The 16,685-nt window shown below is 37.5% G+C and overlaps 1 protein-coding gene across 2 annotated transcripts in view; it reads left to right on the plus strand.

Annotated features, from left to right (window-relative positions):
• Positions 1-9,562: 9,562 nt before the first annotated feature.
• The window catches only part of CABCOCO1 (ciliary associated calcium binding coiled-coil 1), a 100,189-nt gene continuing 93,066 nt past the window's right edge, over positions 9,563-16,685 (plus strand). The window contains exon 1 of one of the 2 annotated variants that reach the window (XM_076010024.1): positions 9,563-9,862. In XM_076010024.1, the coding sequence (XP_075866139.1) occupies positions 9,803-9,862 (60 nt within the window). In that variant the 5' untranslated portion in view covers positions 9,563-9,802. The remainder of the gene's footprint in view (positions 9,863-16,685) is intronic. The other variant, XM_012762753.3, reaches the window with a different exon arrangement.

Genomic DNA, 16,685 nt, shown 5'->3' on the forward strand with positions numbered 1-16,685 from the left:
ACCTTGAATCAAATCGAATTTCCATGGATCTGTAAATACAGTTTGTATTTACAAATACAAATACAGTTTGTAAACTACTGCTTTGAGACACAGTGCAATATGGTGTAACTTGGGCTCTCAATAAGATAGTCCTAAATTTAAATTCTATCATTTCCACTAAATAGCTCTGTAATATTGAGTAGATAATTAACTCCTTTAAGCCTCAGTGACCACATCTGTTGCAAGGTTTAAGGAAGAAATGCACCAAAAGCATTTACCCAGGATGCTGGTTATGATAATGGCGATGATATGCTTTGCTCAATTGCCATCTTTTCTCCAAGGCCTACCCTGAACATCCTATTTAAAACTGTAACATGCCCAGATTCCCCCAACCCCACGTTTCTGATCCTCCTCAATCTGCTTTATTTTTTTCCATAGAACTTACCACTTTCTAAACAAACTAGTTACTGTTAGCCAATAGAATATAATTTCCAGTTTTAAAAAAAGTCACATATACTATCAGGCTCTTTGTAGATCTTAACTTCTCAGACTCACATAGACAAAAAATCTTTCCAAAATGATAATTAGTGAGTTCTCATATCTTGAAATAGGATCTAGGTTGATCAACTCACTAGAATGGAATTTCTCAGAAGACAGGTAGTTTTTGTCTCTTTTGTTGCCCAAATGATTAGAACAGTGCCTGACACACAGTAGCCCTAGTACACATATTCAGTGATTTTTAAAGGGCCTTAAATGGTGGAGAAGATTCCTTTTACTCCATTTTCCCCCCTAATATTCACTGCAATAGTATGACTGAGCACTTATGACTAGAGGTAGAGTTAGAAGCAAGGCCTTAATATGGAATCTGTCTCTCCATATAAGGATACAAGACCCAAAACAGTTTCACTGGTACCCCTCCACGATTTAGGGTTCCAATAGGGAAGAAAGGGACAGCTACATAGGCAAAGAGGGAAGTCAACATTTACTGCATCTCATCTAACACACACTGCTACCAGAGAATAGGTAGAATGGTTCCAAGAGCTTCTGTGTCCACAAGAAAAATAAGCCATTTCTTGTTCAGTGAAGGTGGGAACAGCAGTTCTGCCAATGAGTTCTAGCAATATGAAATCAGAAGCATATCCTGCCCTGTTGTCATAAGGTCTCCTTGGCCCTGGACCTGTGACCACTGGGCACTACCACTTATGGAGTCCAGTGAGTAGTCCGCTGAGTGTGGCCAAAATTTGATGAGAAGGCTGACACATCAAGAATGGCCAGGCATTCAAGAGTGGGCTATCCAGGTAAGAGTAACCCACAGGTACATTAATAATCTACAGTTTAAACATAACTCCACTACCTAATGCCACTGCTGAATGTCAATCAAGTACCATCAGTCAAGGTCATATCTATGGCCATCGCATCAATTATTTTAAGAGAGTGTAATGATCAAAATAAAAATATATATATAGTCTCATTTCAGAGTGTCATTTGTTTCAAGGATGCAGGTCCCAAAGTGGGCATTGTCCTGGTGACTCTCCTACTAATTACAAGAGTAATTCCAGGGCAAAGCAGGACCTACCAGAACAGTGTGGCCTAATCTCATATGACCTCACTCCTAATGACAAGAGTGTGATCTAATGTCATGGTGGTTTCCACTCGGCTTTTCTAGTTGATTCCATTTTGTCTCGCCAAAGTCCGAGTGTCACTTCAGTTCTACCATCCACTTCTCCTCCCCTTTGTTTTTCCCCCCAATTTTCTGCTGTTGTTTTTCTGTGCAAACACTCTAAGTTTATATGCCTCTTTTAAAAATTTTCTCAGAAGAACCATCAATATTACATATAAATAGAGTCACTTTTCCCAAGGTTTCTTAGCTGGTCAAAAATCTCACTTGCCACAGTTAACTATGCTGCCTAGCACCAAAGCTATGTCTGCCTGGACACTGGTGGCCATGAGGTGGCTCTGTAATGAGCATGATGGGACGCTTGTCAAAATAACAGGCTGGAAGCCAACCATTAAACACTGATAGGCTATGACATCAAGTTTGAGATATATCGCATATAATATTCTCATGCTCTTCACAGACCTAGCCTCCCAGCTCACATAGAAAATCAGCCTGTGCCCCTCAAAAATTAATGACTTCTGTTATTATAAAATAAAATAGAAAATGACATAGTAAATCCTATGATCGTTTGTTGCACTCTTCTGATTGTTTTACAATGACATCATGAATTTCTATAGTGTAGATGTTTCACTCAGCGCCGAGGCGTGCAAAAATGCTATTCATATGAAAAGGAGGCATATGGGCCTTTTGGTGATATAGAAAAATAATATTTAAATTTTGCCATCTAGTGTAGTAGAATCAGAAATAACCAGAACTACAAGAGTGTTTTCTATTGATTAATTTACATCCTGCTCCTCCTGTTTACTGGACGCATGCCAAAGCACTGTAACAGCCATCGTGGAGGATAGAAGAAATCATAATAGCTTCTGACACTACTAAGTGGAATAAAGCTGTCTCTAAGGTAAGGTCTTAGAAGGCACCTGAAAAGACCTGCTGTTTCGAAAATATAAGCCCCACAGCTTGGCGAGCCTCTATTAAAATCTCCTTCGTTTGAGCTGCAAAAGAATTTTCCATCTTCTACAGTCTCATGGTAAAAACCAAATACCTCCTGGTAGGTGCGAAGCCATATCATCTCGTACTCTAGTCATTACTATATACCTTGGTTGATAACCTGCTACGAGTAAAGCACTCAATGAGATAGCAATTATTGAGAAGGGAGGGGATGGGCGAGAGGAGATGCGTTTAGTGGGGAGATGGAGAGACTCCAAAGATAAGTCGCATCCTCCGGCCAGGTTCTTGCGTGCACCATACAGCTGAGGTAGTGTGACATAGCTGGGCAGCGTGACCGTGGGCCGTGGAATCACAGGAACCAGTTCATACCTGCCCCTGCCTACCACATTCTTAGCCACGACACATTAGGTCAGTTACCTGGGCCCTCTGAACCTTACTGTCCTAACCTGGAAAACAAAAAACAATACTTCTTGTTGTGATTCTGATGATGAGATGAAGTAATGTATGTTATTTCATTTTCCTGGAATCATAAACACGCATATACATGAGAAATGTTTAATAATGGTAATGCTGTGTATTTACCGAGAGGTTGTCTCAGCAATGGATGCTTTGGGAAATTATGTTGTAATAGAACTTTCGGAGATGAAGCTTCCTTAGAGATTGTCTAGGCTTTCAAACTTTTTAAAATTCAAATCCTCCCTTCTAACAAAATTTGCAAGAAAGATATTATGTGAAACAGATAAAAGTAGAATTGTTATATTTCAAAGTGGGGGAGGTGGTGCTGAGAGGTAGCGTAGAGGAAAGGGCGATAGTTGCTCAGGCGAGGTACTTTCCAGAATCTTCCAGCAGAGGATTCCTAAAACAATGTCTTTAAAGAGGAATGGAATTCCTTTCTTTTTTTTTTTTTTTTTTTTTTTTTTGAGACAGAGTCTCACTTTGTTGCCCAGGCTAGAGTGAGTGCCGTGGCGTCAGCCTAGCTCACAGCAACCTCAAACTCCTGGGCTCAAGCGATCCTTCTGCCTCAGCCTCCCAAGTAGCTGGGACTACAGGCATGCGCCACCATGCCCGGCTAATTTTTTTATATATATATCGGTTGGCCAATTAATTTCTTTGTATTTATAGTAGAGACGGGGTCTCGCTCTTGCTCAGGCTGGTTTTGAACTCCTGACCTTGAGCAATCCGCCCGCCTCAGCCTCCCAAGAGCTAGGATTACAGGCGTGAGCCACCGCGCCCGGCTGGAATTCCTTTCTATTAATTAAGTGGCACTAGTGACTCTCAGGCAGTTTTAGAAGAAAAAAAAAATCAAGGAAAAGTATTTGATCATCCATGTTTCACAAATTTATAGTATAGGATGAATCTTGATTTTTTTGAAAAATTCTTTATGACCATCTTAATTTCTCTATTTAAAGATCTGCTCTGTGCTTTAGGAATTCGGGTCAATCTGCCTTGGCTAACATTCTGGAAACAGGGTGCAGTGTTTTCTCAGGTGAAATATTTTCGCAGAATATGTATGGCAGTGCTTAGGTTTGTTAACTTGGTTTCTTTTTGCATTAAATTACCAGCTCACAGATATGGATCGATGACTTAAAAGTAGTTCACTGAAGCATAAAAGGAATGATGAAAATACGTAAATACTACAATGAAGAGCAATTTGTAAATGGAAATAATTAACAAGACTTGAGTGCAAATATGGATTATAAATCTAAATGTGCTGGGACAAGTGAATCTGTGAACAGCATGCATTCTCACCAGCAGCTGCCCCTGCCAGGTCTGTTCCTTGTAGTCGCCATACAAATTCACAACATCCCATGATACTGGGATGGGGTTTTACTAGGAAAAGTCAAAGCTCCAAAGCCATGAACAGCAAGAAGAGGAAGGCACTGTTCTTTCCCCCACACTCCCTGTCATCCATGGAGAGGCATGCCAGGGCCCAGTATCTGTTCTTTTGCCTTTTTATAGGGCAAGTTTTAAAGAAGTCAATGGGGGAACTTGGCATTGGAAAGTTAGGATTTGGGGAACCAGCAATCTAGACAAGTTGTCTGAAACAGCCAGCTGCCCAGGACATGGATAGCACAGGTCCCATGTGTGGTTATGGTATCCCCCAACTGCCACCAATCCTGAGGGTAGCTGAGCTTAGTTGCAGCCCCCTCAGCCCAGGGTGGGCTGGTGTGCAGCACTACCTACATAATTGTTCAGGAAATCCACAACGAGTACCCAGGGTCACTTAGAGACTGCTCACTGCACAACAATTAATTGGTGAGCAATAACAACAGTGTTGAACAAGCCAGGCATAGTCTTTCTTGTTTTGGAGTTTGGCTGGGTATGCATGGCTTACACTTATAATCCCAGCCTTTTGAGAGGCTAAGGTGGAGTATCATCTGAGGCCAGGAGTTGAAGATCAGCCTGAGAAACACAGAGAGATCCCCCTCATCTCTACCAAAAAATTAAAAAAATAAAAATTTAGACGGGAATGGTGTTCATGCACTTGTAGCCCCAGCTACTTGGGAGGCTGAGCCAGGAGGATCACTTGAGCCCAGGAGTTCAAGGTTGCAGTGAGCTACAATCAGGCTACTGCACTCCAGCCTGGAAGACAAAGCAAGGCTTTGTCTGTAAAAGATAAAAATGAGAAGAAGTTTTGGAGTTCATTTTTGCAGATATCAGTCAAAATCCTAGCAGGAAACAGATGGCACAAACGTGGTATCAGTGGAAAACTTAGTAAAGGAGCTATTTACAAATATGTGGACAGCCATAATGGAAATCAACAAGGGGTGTGATACACCTCAGGGCTAACAGCAAGAGGAAGCCAGTCCCACCCTAAGGCCTAAAGTCACAGGGGAGAGATGGTTACCAAAGCCCAGACAGAGCTGTAGCTGTGCAGGGGATGAGGGACAGGCTGTGGTCTTCAAGGCCTTTGGTGTTTGTATCCAGCTACTCCTATCCTGTAATCCTGCAGGGAAGGACCTGGTAGGATAAATACCCTGACCTAACTCTTCCACTCTCCAACTTCCTGCTGATGTTCCCATTGATGTGTCAGAGGCAAGGAACATGGCAAATCCAGCTATTGGAGTCCATAAAGGTTAGCCTTCCAGGGAATAAGACCAAGGGGGGAAGAGTAGAGATGAGAGGCAAATGGAGAATATCCATGTATCTAGGAAGACAGGAGCCAGTGGCAGCCCTTGAGAGGACAGCTTTAGCAGAGCAAAGGAGGTGAGAGACTGAATGCAGGGCATGGAGTGGGTGAGGAGAGATGATAAGTGAGAGACTACTCTTTCAATAAGCTGATCAGGAAGGAAAGGAACCAGTTACAAAACAGTCTTAAAGAGGTCTCTGGAGCAGCAAATGATAGTATTTTCTGAAAGACTCAGACTTTTTATCTGAACAGTAGACAATGGCCTCCACTGTCAAGGGAGTGACCAGAGAAAAAGTGACTAACAGATGGACTAGAGTTGGGAGAGGATAGAATTTTGAAGACAAGTAGTAGTACTACATAAATCATGTCAAAATAGTACCGTTTATTGGAAATTGTGAACTAAAATAAAATCTTAATCTCCACCACTAGCTCGCTAAATGGACACCCTCTTGGCTAAGGGAAATCCAGAAATACCCTAACATGGAGTTGCTGGCCATGAGAAGGGAGGTCAGACATGCCTCGTCATGTCCCCCTCCCTTCTTGGAGACATCCTTTGTAAATCATTAGCAGGCCTAAGGCTATACAAGACAAAGCTTAAACCACACCTGCAGGTCATTCGTTTACTTAATAGATCACTTGAATCTGAGTGCATGTCTAGTATATATGTCCAATATCTTGTCTCTGATTAACAGACTTCCTTATCTTAAAACACTCCGAGCCTTGAGACAAACCTTCATTCCTTTGATCAATTACAAATCAAAGGATCTTTAAGAACACCTACAACCTGTAATGTCTCACTTCAAGATGTCCTGCCTTTTCAGGCCAAACCAATGTATGCTTCCATATATTGATTTATGACTTTATGAGTAATTCCTGTCTCCCTGAAATGTATAAAAGCAAACTGTAACCCAACCACAGTGAGACCATTTGTGCAAGGCTTCTTGGGCATGGCTCTCTGGACCATGGACACATATTTTTGGCTTGGAATAAACCTCTTTAAATTATTTTACAGATTTTGAGTTATTTTCCATTGACAGAACCATAACCCCTCCTTAGGGTAATAATTAGGGTACCCTACCTCTATAATAATTACTCGTAGAATGTATGCGACTACTGTAGGTTTACTATATCATCTCCTAAGTGTGTTTTATTAAGGTAAAACTTTGCAATGTTCTCACATACGACTTCAACAGATTGCTGATTTGACATAAGAAGAATAGATTTGAGCATTGGGTAAAGGTTGAGAAAACTTTAAATACATTTCAGAATTGATTAACTATTGGAGTACTTTCTTTGCTAGAAATTATGTAGGTAAGAAACAGTGAAGGCAATTACTTACAAATTAAATTGCTTCTTATATTTTTTCATTCTACACCTAACAGTTATAATGTATTTCAAGGCTAAGAGACAATGTGCTGTCTAAATTCCATTTGTAAAATTATGAGGTCTCTCACTACCATTTAAAGGGCATATTGGAATTTTTCCAGCCTGTTTGATTGCCTTAAGATTATCACAGGTGTCACTTAATAGATTGAAGACCTCAGCAATCACAGTGTGTGAACTTCTAACATGTCATTAATCTTATTAGTGACATTATTTCATTTATTGTTGAAGAACCTCATTCATACTTAAAGTGAGCCAGTGACATAGGAACCATGAAAAGAAAAGGAATATTTGGAGTAGAAATATTTACTCACCCTAAGAAGACAGCAAAAATCTCACTGTTGGTATTCATTGCCAAAAAATTGCCACACTAGACTATTAATATCTATGATAAAATTATCTAGCCCTTTCTTATGTGCTTTTCTGGTATTTAAAGTATGCTTTAATTTAAACATCCAATATTGAATTATAAAAATGCTCCTCTTCAAGAAAACTTGATTCCATTCATAAAATGTTGTGTTCCTCACAGGTTTATGGGTCTGTAGATTGAAGAACTTTCATTAGAAAGGAACCAATTCAATTGATCAAATAATATCAAGCTACCCCACATTTCACTGTGATGTGGTAAAAGTCCTTTAAAAAAATAAATAACTGTGAACTACAAGACCCATGTGTTTCCTTTTCTCTTCCAGCCCTAAAACAATAAACTAAGATAACAAATGGAATTTTGCAGGCTTTGGTTAGTAGCTTTTATCTTCAAAAGAGTCTGAAAAGGAAGACAGGAAGACTTAAAGTGACCTTTCCATGTAAGAAAATGTGTCACCTACTGAGATTTGTCTTCCTCGTTGGCACCTGCCTACAAAAGAAATGGGAGGCTAAAATCAGCTTCAACTTGTGCAAATTAAAAGTAACCTTCAGGCTAATGGGTTTTCAACACTACTCCTTACTGAGCAAAAAATTTGTGTTCCATAAAATTACCTCCTCAAAACAGACTTCTCCAATAAATTATAACATTAAATATATTAAAATAAAATTGGAATTCATACAAAACAATTTCCCACTCCCTGAGGTAGCTGTCCTGTTACTGTTAGAATTGATTCCATTTTTGATGAAGTTCTCCCTCTAGTTCTGGGATCCAAAACTAGAAAGGGGCATAAGAAAACCTAAAGACTGTCCAAGAAAATGGCAGTAAAAGGCCAGGAAAGTAAATCAGATCTTTGTGGAAACTTAGAACTACCATTCAGAGAAACAAATGTTTTAGCACTTTAATAAACACAAAATTTGAAGAAGTTTTTGACCTCACTAAAGGTGACTAGCTATTTTCAATTTCTTTGGAGTAGTGATCAGATGAAAGCAATGAAAACATTAAGCATTGCAATAAGTTGCCAAGGTGGTGGCTCTTGTATTAACTCTGGCAATACTAAAAATTGACTATATCTTCACTAATTAAAGAAGTTCTAATATAGTTCTTTTTAAATGGGGTTTAGAGTCATAAATGTATTGTTGCATTACATACTTTATACTAAGCACTAAACTAGTTCTTTTGGGGTGAAAACATCAGGAATGGGGAACATTACAACCCACTTGAAATGATGAGCCTTACATATACAAAACTAGAGACAACTCATACACGTGGTTGACAGTACAAAGTGTATGCATAATTTAAACAGTAATGCAATTATGAGGATATATAGAGCTAAGGTGTTACATTTGGTTTGAGACAATGGGCTAATTAATATAAAAGAGAAGTACATGATGAAATATTATCCTGGCAGCTGTGTACAGAATGGGCTAAAGTCAGGAGAAGGATAATACTAGCACTATCGAACACTTATAGACCATATTAAGTGGACAGGATTGATGTAAACATGCCCATATACATTAACTTGTAAAATTCTAACAGTTATGCTTTGAGGCCCATACTGTTATTATCTCATTTAACAGATGTGGAAACGGAAGCACTTAAACATGCATTATTTTTGCAGTAAGCGCTTTGCATAACAACCTCCATACAGGTAAATACAAGCAAAACATTTCATTTCCAAGGCAGGAACTGACAATCCAACGAAGTGAAGAATATTCATGCTGCCACGAAATATATCTTAGTGTTTTCAAATATTGTTATTACAGAGAATTTCAAACATATACAAAAGATTAAGAATAGCATACAGACTGACCTCTCACGTACCCAAGCTTGATTCACCTACTTACAGGGCCACTCATTTTCCACCCCCCAACCCCCATTATTTTGGAGTAAATCTCAGACTTTGTACCATTCCATCATCTCTAAATCTTTCGGTATCACTAAAAGATAAGGACATCTCTTTCCCTTCCAAGCACGACCACAATACTATCACAACACCGTAAAATTAACTACAATTGCTTAATATGAAATATCAATCAATGGTCAAAGTTCCAGTAACGTGTCTCACTTTAATATGCATTGGGAACTTGCGCTGCGCTAGCGTTAGGCACTTTCACGTACACAAGTTCAAGTTCATTTCGATTGCTATTTAATATGGCTTTTCTCGCCTTCCTACTGAAAGGAACCACTCTGCCTCTCTACCAGATGCGTCCGAGCCTCCGCCGCGGCCTCCCTCCGGGTCCCCAGCCCCTTCCCCCGCGGGCGGAGGCTCCGCGCCGGGAGCCATTTCCGTTGGCATCTGACCCCGGCCCGGGACGCCGGCCCCGCCCTGGTTGCCAAGTGACGAGGGGCCGCGTCTCCCGGTGAGATCCCCGCGATGTCGCAGGCGACGACTCCCGGGGGAACGACCCCTGCAGGGACCACGCCCGAGTCGGAGGTACGCCGCCCCCTTCCCATCCCCGTCCGGGTCCCCAGCGACCGCCGAGCGCCAGCCCCGCCGCCCGCGGGGTCGGCGGGCGAGGCGGAGGCCGAGGCCGGTCCGCGGGTAGGCGCCCCCCACCGGGCCGGAAGCGGGACTGGCGGCGGCGGGCCTGGGAACCGGGCCGGGGTGGCGCTGGGGACCCAGGAGCGGAGCGGGGATCCCGGTCACCCGCCCTGCCGGCCGCCCCCTAGCTCGCCCCTGCGCGCCGTGGCGTCGGGCAGCGACTGTAAATTGCATACGTTCTCCATAGACGGGTCCATGCCCAAACAGCCTCACAACCGTGCGCTTCTACCTTAATTCTTTTATTTATTTAAAAATTAAAACAAATGATCCCAGGTTGTCAGACAGGCCAGTCCCTTTTTCAAATTGCTACTAATTCTGTAACGATCACAGTTGCGATTGCCCAAAACGTGTCATGGAATAGTTAACCGTTTATAGGTAGTGGATTGATTCATATTAGAAGGTCAGGGTTGGTGTTATTTCGCCATTTTTCTAAATAAATAAATACAGGACAGGAGACAGGGCAAAGGACAGCGGCTGTAAAATCAGGCTTTTGGTTAGGGCTTTAGTCGCCTAACCTTGTGTTTAGGAGAGTCGTCTAACCTCCTCGAACCCCCAGTGCCTTCTGTGTGACACCAAGTTGTTGTCCGTAGGCCCCACCCACAGAGTTGGTGTCCTTAGCCACCGACTCTCAATAATAAATGGGTTTTAGATAACTTTACTCATAAATCTAATATCCTGAGATTTTAGTTAAAAACACATCTGCCGTGCCAGATAGTACAAGAAAAAAGAAAAATCTTTAAATCTTCACACAGAGTTTATCATATTGTTCCTCAAAGTTCTTTTCCTTCAGTTTTTTTAAGGCTCTGAAGGTGATTAATAATGTATTCATTAACATTGCTTTGCTCAACTTTCTTAGTAGTTTAAACAACATTCTTTGAGCAGATGAGTATTAGCTGTAGTTTTATAAATGAGAAAACACTGATAGCCAATAATTCCGTCTTGAGCAGACATAAGCAAACGTCCCCATCCAAATCCTTCCCAATCATTACTAAATACAGACTGCCAAGGCATGCCAATTCTCATATGAGCCTTTTGAAATTAGTATACACTAAAAGCACATTTTTAATGTGATAAACTGGCCAGTTACTCCCTTGGGATCTCTAATGTAAGTAATGCAATTTCAAAAATAGCACAGGAAATTTTCCAATTAAATGTGTTATTTAAATATATACAAAACCTTAGAAGACACAATCGTCAGTGTACACATACTTATGCTTACCCGTGTAGATAATGTTCTTTCTAAAACTGATCATCTGGGGTCTTAAAGAATCTGCAAAAAAAAAAAAAAATTATTATTTTAAAGATGTAAAGACATGCCGTGCTTCAGGAAACAAAAATCACTTTTTACAATGGTTAAGTGAGATGAATGAGCTAGTTGAATACCTAAGACGATCATCTACCCTCTGAGGACTGTCAGCTTGCACATTTGTTAACTTGGAGGAGCAAGTATTCCCCATGACAATACAATTCGGGGTATGCTCAGTCTCTTAGAGGCTAAAGAAATCAAATTGTAACTTGGACTCACTTAGCAGTGCTCATTTACTGGTAACACGTTAATAGCTGAAATTTCATTTTCCATTCTAGTGAAGGTAGAGTTCCTGTAGTTCACGGGGAAGACAGTTGATCCATAGAACTGTGCCATTCATTAGAATGACAAGTCCTGCCTTCCACCCATTTGTGCCGACGAGAGTTTACAGATATTAGATGGAAAAGATGGCAAGAGTCTCTTGTGGTTTGTTCCCAAGGCTGCCACTTTTTAGGTAGATACTGAAAACTTCTCAGGTCAGATTCTTTCCAGAGTTGATCACCCAAGAGTTAATCCCTTATGGTGTCATTTCTAATAAATTCTGTATCCAAATTGACTTAGCCAGTAGACCATGTAGTCAATTGAGCCAAGCAGTAGTAAAATATATTTTTTTCTTGCCAAGTCTATCAGAAATAAAGCATAAGCTTCCAACAGTCTCATGTTTCCCATTTGTTTTTTGTGGCCAATACCTAGAATAAAAACAATATTCCAATAACATAGTAAGCACTCAATAAGTTATGATAACTAATTAAAATCATGAGTGCTGTGAGATATGCCAAGAAAGGTATTATTGTAGACTAAAATCTATTTCATAAGATACTGTAAACAAGCAGGCATGAGATGCATATCCAGGGAAATAATTTTTTTCTGTGATATCGCCTAGTCCTGCATGCCAACTTTTTGAACATGTTATGATCACAGTGTGTAGATCAACCAGTGCAGGTTATGGGGACAAGGCAAAAAAAGCCACTTAAAATATTGCAGAGAAGACAGTACTAATGGACCTCAAAATGTTAGTATACAGTAGTAGTATTTATCAGACACTTAGAACCTCTGGTAAACACTGGCTGTGAATACCAGCTGTAGACATGGAGATATTGACAAACACTTAGACTTGTCTTTCTTACTGTTGGTCTTTGAATTTACTGTCTTGTTTAAAAAGTCTAGCTCCTATGCTCCGATCGGTCCTCCTCAGGTGGCACAAATAATCTTCAATTGTTTTCTAATATTTAAAGTTTTGTTTTACTGAAGTTAGGTCTTTAACAAGACTAGAATTAATTTTTGATAGAAATATTTTGTGTATTTGAAATGAGTATCTTATTTTCTTCTAGAGGTGAATCACCATTTATGTAAGTTTCATAAACTAAGCTTACTAAATAAACTAACATAACTTTTCTAAGAACAAACTGACTTGTTATCACATTATACATATACATGAATAGGCATAGAATGAACAAAATAGAGCAAGAGAAAAGAGAATCTCAAAATTAAATATATGTAAAATATTTTATTTCTAAAATTTTATATATGTATATGTATATACATATTAATATATATACACTAAAATTTTGGATCCTCTATTCTTTTCCACTGACTAGTTTGTCCATTCTTGTATCACTATCATACCATTTTATTTTTATTTTTTATTTATTTATTTTTACTTTTTATTTTTTGAGACAGAGTCTCACTCTGTTGTCCAGGCTAGGGTACTGTGGTGTCAGCTTAGCTCACAGCAACCTCAAACTCCTAGGCTCAAGCAATCCTCCTGTCTCAGCCTCCCAAATAGCTGGGACTACAGGCATGAGCCACCATGCCTGGCTAATTTTTTCTATATATTTTCAGTTGTCCAGCTGATTTCTTTCTATTTTTAGTAGAGACGGTGTCTCGTTCTTGCTCAGGCTTGTCTCAAACTCCTGAGCTCAAACGATCCTCCTGCCTCGGCCTCCCAGAAATGCTAGGATTACAGGCATGAGCCACCACTCTCAGCTATTATACCATTTTATATTCAGCTTTAATATCTAATTTGGAAAGGTCCCTCTCATTATTTTTCTTTTTTTGCAATGCATGTTTTCTTCCATAAGAACTTAAAAATTATTTTGTGAAGTTCTAGAATAATCCCATTGGGATTTGAGATTGTCATTGCCTTACATTTATAATGCAGGAGGGATTTAATATTTTGAAATTGAAGGCTTTTAATCAATCTCTTTTTTCAAGTCTTATTTTTAAACTTTTGATAGTTTTATAATGTCTTATCTAGGTACTATACCTTTTTTATTATATTTATAACCAGTATAATTTAATCAAGTTTTTGCCATTTTCATTTCTAATCACTTTGTTGTATAGAGAAAAACAATTGGCTTTTATATATTTTTGCTAAATATTAATAGAACTATCTTACCAATTTTTTATTACGCAATGTTAGTGCAATGTCAGCTTTCTTAGTTATGCCACCATGTAATCTTCAAAGATTTTTAAATTTCCTCATTTGTAATATTTAAGCTACAAATTTAGTTTTTTTATTGCATTATATTAGAACCTCTCAGTGTGTTGAATTACAATAACATTACTAGCCAGAATCTCTTCTTAGTTTCTAATTTTTGTGAGAATGACTTTAGTATTTCACCATTCAATATGATATTTGCTGTTGATTTTGGCAAAAAGTCTTTTTCATGTTTAGGTATTTTTTTCTTTTTATATTTTACTGAGAGTTTTACTACTGAATTTTAGCAAATGCCTGTTTATTATTTAAATAACTATAGAATTTGTATCATTTAATTTGATGTAAAAATTATGTTAAAGAAGTTAATGATGATCCATCCTTAGATTTCTGAAATTAATCTTATTTGATCATAATAATAGCTTATCAACTTTTATTACACTAGGGAATTCAATTTTCTAAAATGTATTTTAATTATAATTTTTGCATCTGAATTCATTAGTGATGTTGATTTATAATTTTCCTTTTTGCTACTTTAGGGTTTTGAGTGTAGACTATACTGGCTTCTTAAAAACAAATTCTCTATAGTCTGTATTTATTATGCTAACACAGAATGTATGAGTTCTTTGATTATTAGGTAGTACTTCAAGTGTAAAACCATCTGGGCATGGTGACATTTTAGAAAGTAGACTTCCAGTTTAGTTCCTGTTTGGTCAAGTTAATTTTCTTTCTTATGCCTGGTCAATTTGAATAACTTATGTTTTCCTAGGAAATCATCCTTTCCTTGGAATTTTCTAATGTAACACCATTTAATGTCACATATATTTATTTTCTTTTTAAAATCATATTTGCAAATATTTGCCTATTCATCATTTTAAAGAACCAACTTTGCTTTTATCTATTCTTCTTTCATTTATTTATATTTTATTTTTTGTTAATATTGACTTTGTAGCTCTATAGCAAGGCTATAGTAAGGTGAATGAGGCATTCTCCTGGGGTACAGAATTTAAGGGGATGCCAAAAAAACTTAGTAATCAAGATAAATTATATTTTAATCCAATACTTTAAAAGAATCGAAATTAATGCAAAAAAAAATCCATGATGGATTCAAATTTTAAATAAAGGTCAGATCTGTATTGTGGATTTTTTCTTTTGCCTCAGGCTCAAATATGGCTAAACACAGCACTGCTCCTTAGTTCATTTATTTTCAGGCTTGAAAATATCTTTCAAAGGCAGGAATTTAGTAATATTGATGAAATCTATTATCTCCCTTTTAATGTAAGACTCTTTTTTATATAAAACACTATTAGTGATTAATACAAATGTATCTCTGAAAGCTTACATTCTAGAAAGAAGACACATATACAAATGTGAAAAGTTTAGGTGACATTAGAAGGAAAAAAATCAGAGAAAAGATTATCTGTCAAATAATATCAGCCTTATAATTTTATTGCACTTAGAATAACTGCTAAAATCCACCAGGTGGTGGAGTAAAATGAGTTAACAGTGCCATTTAGCTTACATATTTTCCTAGTTGGAGATGTAATTTTACAGAGAAAGCCATTATTATATATCCACATTTTTCAGCCTATTTATAAATTTTCTATTGGATCTTTAATTTTTATAGGTTGGAATGTATGTGTTGAAAAATTTAAGATTTTTAGCTATCTAATATCCTTTATAGTTCAAGGCAGTGTATAAAGAAACAAAAAAGAAGTCTAGTTTAAAATAGGCCTAGGAATACAATTTAAAACAAAAGAGAAAACTCAGAGTCAAACTATCCTAAAAGATGATTATCATAAGGCTGCAAGTTTTAGTAAAAAATGGGGCACTAATATTAGTCATCTTTACTAGAATTATTATTGTCCAAAAGATTAAGATTATTGTATTCTCTTTTGTATAGTTCTTGTGTGACCTACTTTTCTTCTATCCAGAGATTTTTCAAATCAAAGAAATTGATCTGAATGTCTATATAATTCACTTTTCATTTATATCTTTATTCATTATTAATAATGACAGCAATCTTGTGTGTATTAAAACACATAAAATGATTTTTAAAATTAAATCAAATTTAGGTTCAACTATCTTGCCTGAAGTCATAAAATTAATCAGTAGTCATAAAATTAATCAGTAGTCAAGCCATCATGAGATCCTGGGTTCCTAAGTCCTGCACTTTTCATCGTGCTTTGCTATCTAACAATGTCATCACATGATGAAGATGAATTCAGACAGTCCATTAGCAACCTATGTTGACATATCAGGATCTTCAGAATTCTAAAAAGAAGTGAAATATTGAATGACTGTCCCTGAGGAATTTGCAATCTAATGGGATTGATAGTATAGGAATAATTAAACTTCATTGCTAATAAATATATATATATATATATATATATATATAAAATGAAGAAACATTTAAATAAATATATAGCCATATATCATACACCAAAATACTATCCTATTTATAATCTGAGTGAATTTAATTCAATTTATAAAGTATCTGAGTGCCTACTAGGTACAAGGTATTAGTATTATATTAGGTACTAAAATATTTTTTTCTTACTGAGTTTATAATCTAATAATATGACCTAGTTTAGATTAATTTGCTCACTTACAAAAAGAAGGCTAATAATGTAGCATATTTTATTTCTAAACTAGATATTTAAGCCAAAATATAATATAATAACCTAATATTAAATTACAAACACTAAGACAGTTACCATTATCACGAATAAGTGTTAGCTTTGAGATTACTCTTGAAAAAGAATAAGAATTAGTATGTGGTTTGTTAAACTACAGCGAAGCATTTCCTTGCTGCTCGTATTTATTGGAGCTCATTCACATGGAAGACTCTGTAATTATTTGTTGAATTGAAAAACATTTACCCTCTTCCCCCCTCTACCCCTCTGGCAGAATCTCACAATTTTGGATTTTTGTGTAGCTGCTGCTGTCTTACCTGTTTCTTAGTCCCCTTT

This window comes from Microcebus murinus, chromosome 14 (genome assembly GCF_040939455.1).
Source record: "Microcebus murinus isolate Inina chromosome 14, M.murinus_Inina_mat1.0, whole genome shotgun sequence".
Classification (NCBI taxonomy): Eukaryota; Metazoa; Chordata; class Mammalia; order Primates; family Cheirogaleidae; genus Microcebus; species Microcebus murinus.